The sequence below is a fragment of the Urocampus carinirostris genome, chromosome 19 (genome assembly GCF_059441175.1).
Source record: "Urocampus carinirostris isolate Australia breed hairy pipefish chromosome 19, RoL_Ucar_1.0, whole genome shotgun sequence".
In the NCBI taxonomy this organism is placed as follows: domain Eukaryota; kingdom Metazoa; phylum Chordata; class Actinopteri; order Syngnathiformes; family Syngnathidae; genus Urocampus; species Urocampus carinirostris.
Window position 1 is genome coordinate 20,074,040 of NC_142367.1, and position 13,899 is coordinate 20,087,938.

Consider the following 13,899-nt stretch of genomic DNA (forward strand, 5'->3'; position numbering starts at 1 on the left):
CTAAAACATGTGTCAGCATCTTGCTCTTTCACGGGGCAACTCATGCGGATGAAGTGCTCCAATGGCTCCATGGCTGCAGGTGCAGCCGTGAGAAACGCACCTAAGTGCGATTCAGAAAAGAGCGACGTGCGAAATGTGCGTAAAAAAAGGGGGGAGAAAAAAAATTGTGCGCAGCCTGCCTGCGCGCCTTCTCCAAGGATGACCAGACGAGCGCACGCATCCAATGTGATCATACGAGCATCATCGTCTCCCAGTGGCCTTTAAACTGATTTCCCCTTTTTTCTCTCCCTCTCTTTCTCTCTCTCTCTCTCTTGCTCTCTCTCTTTTTGGATTGTGTTTGTCTGCAAACTGCCATCGTCGTCTCCACCACGCGGACCCCCGCGTTGCGTTGGCTCTGCGGAATAACCGACAAGGCGAACAAGACCAGGGGTATAGCACGCAACCCGGGAGACGAGCCAATCCATTTTTTTCCTGGAGGGGAGGAAAAAGGGTGGAGGTGGATGGTTTGGAGGGGGAAAGACAGACGAGCGAAGCGGCTGGTGAGGATGTCGAAGGGGAAAACATCGACGCAAGACTCCGCAGCGCTCGAGGTAAGCGTGCATCCGTGCAGGTTTTTTTTTTCCCCTTACAAGAAATGGCGCGTCGAGGCGATCAGGTGGCAAATCGCGAGACATGCATGACGATTTGGACGGGATAAATAAAGGGACGGTTTGTGTGAAAAAAAGAGTATTATATAAGCGATTTGAAAGAAACGGTGTGAGAGAAAAAGAGGGGGGGGGTTTTGGGGGGTGCAGTTGTCATTAGGCAAACCATTTTGCAATGCAGCATGTGCAGAATTGGGCCTATTCGGAATTTCAATTGCGCAGCTGCATTGATGAATAAGGCCATTCTGTTCCATCAGTGAGCTTGGTATATTGACCCCCCCACTTCCTCTATATAAAAAAAACACAAAATTTCCTCATCGTTTTTTGCCGTGAAACAGCATTTCTACCCCGCCGCCCCAGCCCCCTCCTCTGGTTCCCACGTCCTGAATCAATCGCGTGTTGTCATAGTTACAGTAGATGATGTTGGACCTGTGTCCCTTTGTGCTTCTCCTCATTAGGCCTTGCAGTAAAACCCAAAGAAACAACCGGCCGCTAGATCAGGGGTCTCAAATTCGCGGCCCGGGGGGGGCGATTGCAACCAGCAGGATGACCGTTAAAGACTGTGTGTGGTATTAAGAGCCTCACAATAGTAGAAATATTCATAAAGATGGATTTAAAACGTACACTAGGTTATGCTGGACCTGTGTCGCTTTGTGCATCTCACCAGGCCTTGCAAGGAACCCAAAAAACACCACCCATACATTAGATCAGGGCTCTCAAAGTCGTGGTCCGCGGGTCAATCAAACGTTTGAAGCCCCTGCTTCAATATGAGAGTTTAAAGGGACAGTGTGTGTGTTATTAAGAGACTCCTGTAGGTGAAAAATCATTCAAAAATATAGATGTAGGACAGTTTGAGGCCCCCTGTTAATCAGAGCCTCCTTGTAGTACAAAAATTGAATCATTAATATATTGATTCAATAAATGAGCACGTTCCCAAGTCCAGAATCAATGGCGTGTTGTCAAGGTTGCAATAGATGATGTTGGACCTTTGTCGCTTTGTGCATCTTCTCATCAGGCCTTGCAGAGAACACACAAAAAAAAAACCACACATCTGCTGGATAAGGGCCCCTAAACTCATGGCCTGGGGGCCAGTTTCAACCGGCAGGATGACAGTTTGAGGCCCCCTGTTAACCAGGGCTTCCTTGTGGTGAAAAAAATAATTCAATCAAAAATGTATTGATTTAAAACTAAGTAAAAATACATCAGAAATATCCTATTTGCCTTGAAACAGTATTCCTGTCTCGCCCCTCTGATTCCCACGTCCTGAATCAATTCTTTGTTGTCATAGTAAAAATAAATGATGTTGGACCCGTGTAGCTTTGTGCATCTTCTCACCAAGCCTTGCAGAGAATCCCCCATTAAAACAACAATCTGCTATATAAGGACTCCTAAACTCATGCCCTGGGGGCCAGTTTCAACCCGCAGAATGATAGTTTGAGGCCCCCTGTTAATCAGAGCCTCCTTATGGTACAAAAAAATAAGTGTATCTATGATTTCCCTCAATAGGAGTGACCGACAGCAAGACAAACCCATACAATAACAAAGAAAATAAAAAGGGGAAAAAATAGCAAAAATACACACAAACATTTTTGGACCATGGCCAACCCAATTGCCCAAACACCCAAACAAGTTGGGCACCTCGGCACCTAAGTTGGTCATGCTTTCGTCCCTCCAGATGAAACTGGACACAAGTATTCATTAAAAAAATATATTGATTTGAAAAATAAGCAAAAAAAAACCATACAAAAATTCTCACCATATTTGTTGTGAAACAGCATTTCGGCCTCCCCCTCTGGTTCCCACGTCCTAAATCAATGGCGTGTTGTCATAGTTACAAAAGATGATGTTGGACCTGTGTGGCTTTGTGTATTTTCTTATCAGGCCTTGCAGAGAACCAAAAAATAAACACCAATCTACTTGATAAGGGCTTCTAAACTCACGGCCCGGGGCTCAGTTTCGACCCATAGGATGACAGTTTGAGGGACCTTGTTAATCATCGCCTCTTTGTCAAAAAAATAATCATTCATTGAAAACAAATATTGATTTGAAAAATACATAAAAAAAGTCTGATCATATTTGCCATGAAACAGCATTTCTGCCTCACCCCTCTGGTTCCCACGTCCTGAATCAATCGCGTGTTGTCATAGTTACAACAGAAGATGCTGGCCACTGCTGCACCTGTGCCACTTTGTGCATCTTCTCATCAGGCCTTGCAGGAAACATAAAACCCCCCAAAATCCCACCACTAAGATAGACCCTTGATTTGGAATCCCCCCCTCCTCCCTTCAACCTCTTCATAAACCTTAACGACTGCGTTGTAGAAAAGACTTGATACAATCGCGGCGTGATTGGTTTGTAGCAATTGGTCAGCAGCTTGCAGCTAATTTGTCTTTTCACGACTGAGCGCTCTCTCAGGCCTGATCGAATAATCAATACCGACATTGTTGCAATCTGCTCTCGTCACCAAAGACTAACAAAGATGAAACCGAAATCGAAGAAAAACGCCGCTTTGAGCATTCGTACACAAAATGTAGACTATAACGTCGTGATTGAGACCCCCTCCCGGCTAGAATAAAATGACTCGGTGTAATATTCTATTACCTGGAGAGCATCTCATGAGATATAACTGGCCTCATATGGCGGAGAGATCGAGGATTGCATGTCAAGGCAACAGGCTTTCAGTGTCAAGGTCTCTCTCTCGCGCTTTTTCGCTCTCGCTCTCCACACAGTGAAAGGTTTGTTACCTTGTGTGGTCCTTAACATGTGAATAATGTGTTTTTTCTCCCCCAAGGCTGTGGAAAGAAACCACCCAGCTGACAAAGCCACTTAAATATCCCTCATGTGCCGTAGGGCAGCGCTGAATAAACCCGACTGACATTAAAAAAAGGCTTTTTGAGCTAAAGAGAAATAAAAATGCTTGATGCCGGATGCTTGATCAGACTTTTTTACTGACTGATACCAGCACAGGTAATCATTATTATGTACCAGGGCCTGGGTCATTATCAGCTGCAGTTTTTAATTGGCTAACCTTTTGAACATTGCCCCCCAAAACTGAATTTTCCTATTTAATTAAAACTTCATTACTGGTGTTGTAAAGGAACCTTGAATGCAGCATTTTACCTGTGTAGCATTAGCATCTACGGACGGTTCAATGGTCGCTAAACACTCCAGCACCCTTGTAACCTTAGTGAGGATGGGAAGGGCAGAAAATGGATGGATGGATGGAAACCAATTTGAATTTCATTTCTCCCTAGTTGTTTAATTATGGAGTATACATAAATATGTTTTAAATAATCTGTATATTAATCAATTATTGTTTTTTTCCCCTCCTAAGAAATCCATTACCTGCTCATCAAGTATTGATACAAAAAAATGTATTTTATTGTTACAACAGATAATTTTAAAGACACGATTTCGGTACAGCGTGTACTAATCGACAACTATATGACACTATTGTTTTGAGCAAACAAAAACAAGTGCTAAAAAACACAAGGAAGAATAAAAACTATGTAAACTTACAGTGATCATATCGTACCATTTTCCTGCTCATTATTTGCCCATCTTGTAGCAAGGTTTTTGATTTTCCTATCCTCTAAGTGAGGCTCATGATATGTAAAACATAAGCCAATTTATCCACGGTTTATACAATCGGCCATGTGGTTTTTTTTGTTTTGTTTTTAATCAATATTGTTTTTCTTAAACGTAGACCACTGGGAAGTGCTGAATATTACACACTGTCCCTTTGAAATGACAGGAAATTCATGTCATTTTCCCGTTGTTCTACTTTGATATTTTCAAAATTATTTCCTCTTGTGTTTCCAGGAAAGTAGGAATATTTATACTTGAAACAGGCAAAATTACCTCACCTTGAACATTGTTTTGCTTGTTTTAAGTATTGTATTTCAATTGTGAAAATTATTTCTTAAAAAGAGAAAAATAATCTACCAATAAGGCAATCTTTCTTTTAAGTATGGTTTTTGAAACTCTTAAAATCTTAAAAACAAGAATATATATATATATATATATATATATATATAATTAGCCTTATTTTCTGCCAAAGGGGTAGGAATTTATTTTTGATGTACATATGGGATTGTTTTGACTCATCAGATTACAGTGAATTGTGAAACTCTTGATGTTAATTTAAAGGTAATTTCATGTCACAAAATAAGTAAATGTAATGTTAAAAGTTACTGTGAAGTGGGTTGAAGCCTAGCAACCCATTTTTCATTCAATTTAACTAGACTGTTTGTTTTTTCAATTGTATCTGCACTTGGTATTGTTATCAGCCCCAATTCAGGAGTTACAGTAAGTACTTGGGATTCATTTAGTCACCATTTGAGTTTACGTTTTCGATTTTCAATTTTGTATTTGATATCACCAAAATGATTGCAAAAATTACAAGCTAGCGTCTCTCTATTTGTGTATGAGTTGTTGTTGTTGACAGTTGACGTGATCCTATACCATGTGCGCCTGTACGAGGGTGTGTGTGAAAGTGTGAGAAAGACCGTGGGATGTGCAGAGCATCTGACAAAAACGTCTATTTTTAGCAAGCGCGCTCCCTCATGAATTTCTTTAATAGCTGCTATAACAGATCCAAGCTACGATTTCGTTAAAGCCCAGGTTGGTTACGTAGGTGTTAAAGACCTATCGAGAGCGCCCCCTGCAAACATCCCACTTAAATCTGATATCATAAATGAACACATTGATTTTAGAAGACATCTAAACGGAGCGGAGGCTGTTATGCATTCTGATTGGCGTCGTTCATCAAACCTCGCTGAATACAATAACGCAGACGGACGGGGGAAAGAAAAAAACACGAGATGGTGAGTGAGCAGGTTGCCACGGCAACCGTGTTTCTAGGAGCCCATGCGTCGCCGCCGCATAGGAGAGGAGACGCGAAAACGGCGCCATCGGAGCGTGCCCGACGCGCCGTTTGTTCGAATGTAAAATATGTGCATCTTTGATGTATATCCGACCCGGCGGCGGGAGTCGGAATGCCTCGAAAAACGATGCTCGCTCTCGTGGTCGTGAGGGAAATAGCCTGAGCGGTTCTAAATTTAGGAAGTCTGCTGACGCTCGAGGGCGTTTTTACTTCCCGATAATAAAAAAAAATCAAGTGTGTGACGGTGCTCTCGAGCAAGGGCAGGGTTTTGCTAGGGATGCACATCAGCGTGGGTCGCGTTACAATGTCTTTTCTGGTTGGACGGTCTTCGGCGCGAGGCCTAATTGTGTGTCGGCTTATTGCACGCGGCTCGCGCGGTCAATAATAATTATGACTTAATTGCCCGTACCGTACGAGCGTATCATTTGTTAACTCATTAATAGTGTTGTGTTCTAGCTTTTAGGACGGACGGCAAGAAACACCGCGATGACCTTAAGCGAAGATAAATCCTGCAGACCTTGGTGCTAATTTCAATCCTTTTCCAACTGATTGTTTGGCCATTTTAACTGACGTTAACAAAATGGGAGCGTCTCGTTGCACTACACGATTTGAAAGACACGTCTTCACAAGTCAAAAACCTGACCTTGCTCGTCTTCGGAGACAGGACGTTGCTGTATTTTCATAATTAAATTCCGTCCTGGGCATCCTCGCATGAATGTGTTAGGCTAATATCTCCAAGCTACCGCAGCGTGCATGACTTGACCTCTTTTCTTTTATTTTTCTCATTTTCTTTCTTCTGCCATCCCTCCCCTCTTGCCCCTCCTTCCACAGTAAGAAGAAACAAACAACCTCTGCAGAGGAGAGACGCATTCCGGAGCAAAATCCCTCGCAAATATAATTCTCAACTAATAATTGTCATGGGGGGAAAAAAGGGACACGCTTTCTTAAAATGACATGCCAGGAAGAACAAGCTGCTTGCTAGTCAAAGAAGCATGAGCAAAGTCTTTAATATAACATCACACCAGTCTCTTTGAATTATTAAACAGCCTACTTGAAGGAGAAAAACATAAGCACGTAAAACATGAACATAAAAATAAGCTCTTAAAGTCCCCGGTTAAGAGGTGATTTATAACAATCATACAGCAGTAGGGGTGGGTCATGACTCAGTTGCCATGCGTGTTGTCATGGTGACCAGCCCCTGTACCCTTTCCCCCCTCCTCTGGTTGGTCCACCTTTTGTTGTGGTTCCACAACCATGGACCTCAGCTGACAGAGGCAGCTCCCCCCTGCCCTGTCCCATGTAGCTGCTCAAATCAGGCGAGCCGTGTCATCTGCACCAGGAAGACCCTGGACCAAGTTCCAGATAGTATTTCAGAAAACACGAGATACCTCAATCTACAAGAAAACACAATTCAGGTGAGCCCGGCGTCACGTCTACTCTCGATTCATGTAAGTTGAGAAGATATGCTGAATACATGCCTCTTTGTTTCTGTTCCCACACCAGGTGATCAAATCTGACACCTTTAAACACCTGCGGCATCTGGAAATCCTCCAGCTCTCCAAGAACCACATCCGGCAGATCGAAGTAGGGGCGTTCAATGGACTGCCGAACCTCAACACACTGGAGCTCTTCGACAACCGTCTCACCGTGGTACCGTCGCAGGCCTTCGAGTACCTCAGTAAGCTAAGGGAGCTATGGCTACGGAACAACCCCATCGAGACACTGCCCGCCTTTGCCTTTCACCGGGTTCCTTCTTTACGCCGGCTCGATCTCGGAGAACTCAGGAAACTGGATTTCATCTCGGAGGCTGCCTTCGAAGGTCTGGTCAACTTACGGTTCTTGAATCTGGGCATGTGCGGCTTGAAGGATATACCCAACCTAACCCCACTCGTACGACTCGAGGAACTGGAGCTTTCGGGGAACCAGTTGGGAATAGTCCGGCCGGGATCGTTCCAAGGCCTCGTGTCGCTCCGGAAGCTGTGGCTCATGCACTCCAAGGTGTCAGTCATTGAACGTAATGCGTTTGATGACCTCAAAAACTTGGAGGAGCTCAACCTATCACACAATTCACTCCATTCGTTGCCTCATGACCTTTTCACGCCTTTGCACCAGTTGGAGAGAGTCCATCTCAATCACAATCCGTGGGTGTGCAATTGTGATGTCCTCTGGCTCAGCTGGTGGCTCAAAGAAACCGTCCCGAGCAACACTACATGTTGCGCCCGCTGCCACGCTCCTCCTGGCCTGAAGGGCAAGTACATTGGTGAGCTAGACCAGAGCCATTTCACCTGCTATGCCCCAGTCATCGTGGAGCCTCCCACAGACCTCAACGTAACAGAGGGCATGGCAGCCGAGCTCAAATGCCGCACGGGGACCTCCATGACCTCTGTCAACTGGTTCACTCCGAACGGCACCCTGATGACCCACGGATCGTACCGCGTAAGAATCTCGGTGCTCCACGACGGCACGCTAAATTTCACCAACGTGACCGTGCAGGACACTGGACAGTACACGTGCATGGTGACCAACTCAGCCGGCAATACAACAGCCACTGCCGTGCTCAACGTATCCGCCTCGGACCCAAGTAACAGCTACAGCTATTTTACCACCGTCACTGTGGAGACAGTTGAGACGGTGGGAGGGGGGGATGATAAGAACTCAGCAAGGCAGTACATCAATGAGACCTTCATAGATTTCCCTAATCCTACCATTGAAAGAAGGGTTTTGGATGGCATCACTATAACCCCTTCTCTCTCTTCACTATCCTCACTGTCCCCACGAGCAAACAGAGCCACCGAGAACGCAGTGACTGTGTCCCTGATTGACGTAACGAACATCCCTGGTCTGGACGATGTCATGAAGACGACCAAGATCATCATCGGTTGCTTCGTGGCCATTACGTTTATGGCGGCTGTGATGTTGGTGGTCTTCTACAAGCTGCGCAAGCAACACCAGCTGCACAAGCACCACGGCCCAGCGAGAGCCATCGAAATCGTCAACGTGGAAGATGAGATTGGGGCCGGAGCAGGCAGTGGCATCTCGGGCGGGTCCACCATGAATACTGGCGGCGGCGGCGTTGAGGGTACCCTAAGGATACATCATCCGGAAATAGTCAACCTTCCCAACATTGGCCGTACAGACACGTTGAATCATTACTACAAAACCCATCACTTCAACAACAACGTGATGGGACTCAGTATTGGACCTGATGGAATGGGAACTGGAGGAATGCACAAGAACCAGCAAGGCCACGAGATCCCCATCTCCTGTACCCCAGTCCCTATCTCGACATCCAATCTGCTCGTCTCTTCGGGGAACGGCACGAACACCAACCAGAGTTCGATGTCGCCGCCTCTGCCGATGTCTCTTCCCATGCCGACTATGGGCCTGCACGGATCCATTAAAGGTTTCATGGGCCAGAATCAGAACCCCCAAATGGAGCCGCTTCTCTTCAAGGGAAACTCAAAGGAAAACGTCCAGGAGACTCAGATCTAACAGCGCCATCGAGACAGAGAGGGGATTCATGTTGGGTTTATGCTTGGAATGATCAGACACTAGAGTGCATTGACTTTACACCAGGAGACGGGATAGACGGGACATGGCGACTCACAAACACAAAGACTCGTCCGTGATGGTGTACTGAGCCAAGGATTACCACAGTGGGCCACTTGTGTTTGTAGTAACGCTCATGGGCAAAGGAGATCAAGGAATCGACATTTCTATGATGTAAATCTGTGCCAAAGCAAAATGTTTTTTTGCGTTTCTTCAAAAACTCAAAGGGAAAAATAAAAACAACAACAAAAAAACAAGTCTTTGGAAGTAATCGGCCTCTAAATCATCGTTGGCCCGGAGAGACGGAAGACATGCACACTAGTACTTACCGCGTTGAAGATGGCAGAGATTACGGATATGTGAAATCCTAGAGACATTTTTCTTCTCAAAAAGAAGCCACACTTGCACCGAAGTGACTCGATAGACTTGCTCCAAGGTGACAATAACGTAGGCATAACTAGATGGACAAAAACGGTACAGTGCAGTACAAACTACTGTGAAAAAAAAATCCACAAATTATATTAATATATTTTCATTTAAATATGTATCATCGCAAACTGGGACGGCGCAGAGATATTTTGGGAGCTGGGCGTGTACTCCGGTAAAGTTTGTTTCTGTGTGGATACCGTCGGGTAGAACCGGGGAGGTTGTTTCGGATACATGTTTTCATTTTGGCTACTTCTCAGAGAACATAAGGGCTCAATTGCAACACTCATTGTGAATCTTTGAATTGGCTTCAAGTCTCTTTAGGTTGTAGTACAGTAAACGCAGATCTCTGTTTGACAAACTTCTGTCTGTTGCTTCGGTAGTAACCATTCCGAAATTTTTGTGTTCCGAGGGTGTGTTCTGTATTTTGTAACAGCCAGCTACTTGGTATTTGAATCGTATCAATTCTGACGCCATAATGTTTCGACTAATGTTTCACAAACGGGGAGCGCTATTCCCACGCAAAGACCTGTGCGGCGAAAAACAATAGTGTTGACTTCTATGTGTTATTTCAAGCGGATCTGTAACCGGGAATTTGAAATGACCTCCTTGCTCATGGTGACTATAATCACGCCATAAACGCCGTCGTAATGACGTTTTTCGACATCTCCGCAGACGCAACCGGGAAGGGATCGAACATCCGTCCTCGGGTGATTGGAGCGAATGGAAATGTACAGTATATCAATAATAACAATGTCTGGTTGTATGACAATTGTAAGAACTGCATTTTTACAGTGTACCTTTCATATGTTCGATGCCATTTGCGCTTCTCGCGTTTCAACTATGTATTTCTTTATTTTTCTTAGTTTGATATAATGTGTACAGTTGTCTAGCCATGTATCATTATGTGTGAAATAAATGAATCATATATTGGATTGTGGAGGGTCAATATGGCAAATGGCGATTGCAGGACGTAAGGGATTTGGGCGCTAAACCTGGAGTGGACATATGGGTCTCCGTTCCGCCATTAGTCACCGTGCTAATGAAAGGTGTCATCTGCTCTATTAACATGTTCAGACAGGCTATTAGTCACTTTCCTATATACGTCCAGCAGACACTGGAGGGTTTTCATGAAAAGTAGATGAGGGTGGCATTTATGTTAATAGCGCTTAGTTGGATAACATTTGTCTTGGTGAGGAGTCTTAAACGAGGGTTTTCATAAATCATGTACGTAAAATGTTTGTTGCAATTGAGCACGGGATGGATGTGTGGTGGCACGTATGAATACTGAGTACGGAGTTTATCGCTTAAAGCTATGGTTCTCAACTAGTCTGACTTTAGGAACCAGCAGTCTAATCTAATGACAAGCTCAAGATCAAAAAACACATTCCACTTCTCAAACGTATTGAATTAAAGGATTGTGTAGTGTAAAGCAGAGATAGATGCATATTTCCACTTTTTGACCAGCAAAACCAAAATGTCTAACGAATACCGTATATACTTGCAGATAAGCCTGCATTGCTCACAAGAAACCCCCTAAAACTGCTTTAAAATAGCCCCATACTAAAATAAATTTGTACCCAAAATATTAATGAAATGTGTAGTTAAACATTGAAAATTATTTAATCATGTACTATACCTTTCAGCAGCGCAATAGACTCATACATTGTTTTCATATTTTGCACACATTTTGTCCTTTTCGACTTGATCATGGTGTCGCTGTTTTCCACATTTCCTTCCCTTCATTACTAACTTTCTTGGGACCCATTATTGTGGGCAGAAAAAGGAAATAAAACAATCAAAATCACAATAAAATGTGATGCGTTCCCTCTTAAACACAATTGGGATGGTGCCGATTGACTCAACAGAAAAAAGAGATCAGGCAAGGTATTACCACCATCTACTGTCGAGGAGTGTAATTGCCCGTCTGTTTTTATCTTCCTGTGAGCAGAAAAAGGAAATAAAACAACCAAAATCACAATAAAATGTGATGCATTCCCTCTTAAACACAATTGGGATGGTGCCGATTGACTCAACAGAAAAAAGAGATCAGGCAAGGTATCATCGCCATCTACTGTCGAGGAGTGTAATTGCCCGTCTGTTTTTATCTTCTTCTTAGACTTCTTTTGCCAAGGCAAAGGCCAGCATCCTGCTGAAAACAGGTCTGCGAGCCACTTTTGGGTCCTGACCCACCAGTCGAGAAACATTGATTTGAAGTACAACTCAAATAAAACATGTTGAGAACACCTTACTAGACTAAATGATGAATTTGAATTAATATTGTTTGTTTGGTATGATTTATAAAGAAAACAGACCTCAGGGTGCATGACATTAACTCCACAGTCCTAAACTTTGCAGTGAAAAAACTGGGATCCTGACATCATACTTGAAAGTAAAACTCAAACTGGAAGTTACTGGGTCAGAATTTAATAACCATAGCCAGAAACACAAATACATCTATCAGAATCAGTCACCTGTTTACAATTGCTTCCGAGTTTAAAATGGGATCAGTGCAATTTCCCACCGTCCTCGAAGGCAGCAAACGAGCTCAGGTGACAATAGCGAACAATTCACTGGGGCGCTTAACCCTTTAACGAAGCAGGACAAAATGGCCGCCGATGGTGATTGACAAAAAACAGGTAGATTGTTTTTGAACTATTAATGAAATTTTACTCAAAATTCCCTATTTACATTTCTAGGTTCTGAAGATAAATGTTTAAACTTCCTGTTGAATTGATTAAAATACGATTTATTGCTGCTGTTAGCTACAACTTGCTCTATTTTCTAAAACGACTACATGCTCGCCTGTCAATCAAATAGCGCAAATCTTTTAAAGGCCTACACATCACTACACGTTAAAGCCGTGAAAATATATCCGCTTAGAGCCTCCCATGGCTACAATCTGTAGGACAAAGTCATCTTCTAAGAGCTTTTCTCGCCGCTGACAAGAGAAGCTAACCAGTTCCTAGCTTGCAAGCTAACATGCAGTGTTCCCTCTAAGCTGCGCGCGTGCGCAATTGCGCACTGCTCGCACATTCTCAGCGCACAAGAAAATCTAGCCAGCGCACAAAAATGAGGGCTCGAAATTACTAATTAAGAAGCGACTCAAGTCAAAGTTACAATGCATGAGGGTAAAAATTCACCGCGTCCCCTGACGTTGTGTCCTAAATGCGGTATTTTGAAGTCGAGTCGAAGGAGAACGAAGTTGAGTAGTTAGAGTTTGTCGGGAAACCGGCTTCTTCGGCTCGGCTCACTAAAAGGAAGCGGCTCTTCGAGTTGTTTTTGCTTCTTTAATCCCAACATGACCAAATATTTTGTAAAATGATGCACAAAATGACTTAAAGGGGGGAATAGAACAAAAAAGAAAAAAATACCAAAATGAAAAAGTAGAAAAAAAGGAAAAAATTAGAAAAAAGCCAGAAAGAAAGAAATGTAGGAATAAAGTAAATACAGAACAAAAAGAAAAAAAGTAACAGCTGGGAAAAAATAAACACAGAGATTTTTTTAAAGGAATTTTAAAAAAGTAGAAAAAAAACACGGAAAAAAGAAGAAAAAGTTTGTGTTGCATTCAATCAATTTACAATTATATCAAGGGAATCTTGTTTCCAACATTGTACTTCCACTAAAAAATGTGATTAAGTACAGCTCTGTATCTTACAACCGACTAAATAAGCCCCCCAAAATGTTAATATTATGCGACAAAATATAATAGGAAATAAAAAGAAATGGATATCTTGTGAAAGAATTGTAAGATCAAACGACGTTTGTAGGCCGTACAACCTTTGCAATAGTACATGAGTCAATTCATTCAAAAGAGAAAAATAATTTTGCGCTGCCGGAAACTCAGCAAAATGTAACTTGATGTCGAGTTTTGGACATGTTTGATAAGCAATTATCCTGCCACACTTGGGATTATGGTGGCTCACTGTTGTTTCAAGCGCTGCTCACCGACTTTGTGTGAACGCTCAGACCCGTGGAAAATTACAGGGAACATTGCTAACGTGTCGTGGTTCTGTGGAGTTGCTGCATATAGTCTCGGGTAAAATCTATATTTTATAATTTTGCACTCCTATTTCAATAGAACAAATATATTGGATTTGGATCTTTGAGAGATTCAATTATAGTGTGTAAGCTTGCCAGTAGCCAAGTGTCTGCTATGATGATAAAGGTTGACCAAGTACTTTTACACAAGTCGCAATTCTTTTAATAATTCCACAAGGTACTTATCTCAATAATTCATCCTGGCAAAATAAAAGTCTACGCTTTGTCTATGTTATTATTATATGATGTGGCTTTCGCAGCAGTTTCAATGAGAACGTTCCGTAAATAGCCATGCTGAGTGTCGCGATATTTTATTGTTCCGAGAACGTGACAAAATGGTGCCGGCCATAACTT

At 43.1% G+C, this 13,899-nt stretch overlaps 1 protein-coding gene across 1 annotated transcript; it reads left to right on the forward strand.

The window, feature by feature from the left end:
• Positions 1–18: 18 nt before the first annotated feature.
• On the forward strand, positions 19–10,439 carry LOC148347646 (leucine-rich repeat-containing protein 4B-like). The gene is made up of 4 exons (XM_088323079.1): positions 19–135; positions 414–590; positions 6,361–6,944; positions 7,033–10,439. The coding sequence occupies exons 3-4, from the start codon at positions 6,702–6,704 to the stop codon at positions 9,019–9,021; spliced, it is 2,232 nt and encodes a 743-aa protein (XP_088179205.1). The 5' UTR covers positions 19–135; positions 414–590; positions 6,361–6,701; the 3' UTR covers positions 9,022–10,439.
• Positions 10,440–13,899: the final 3,460 nt, after the last annotated feature.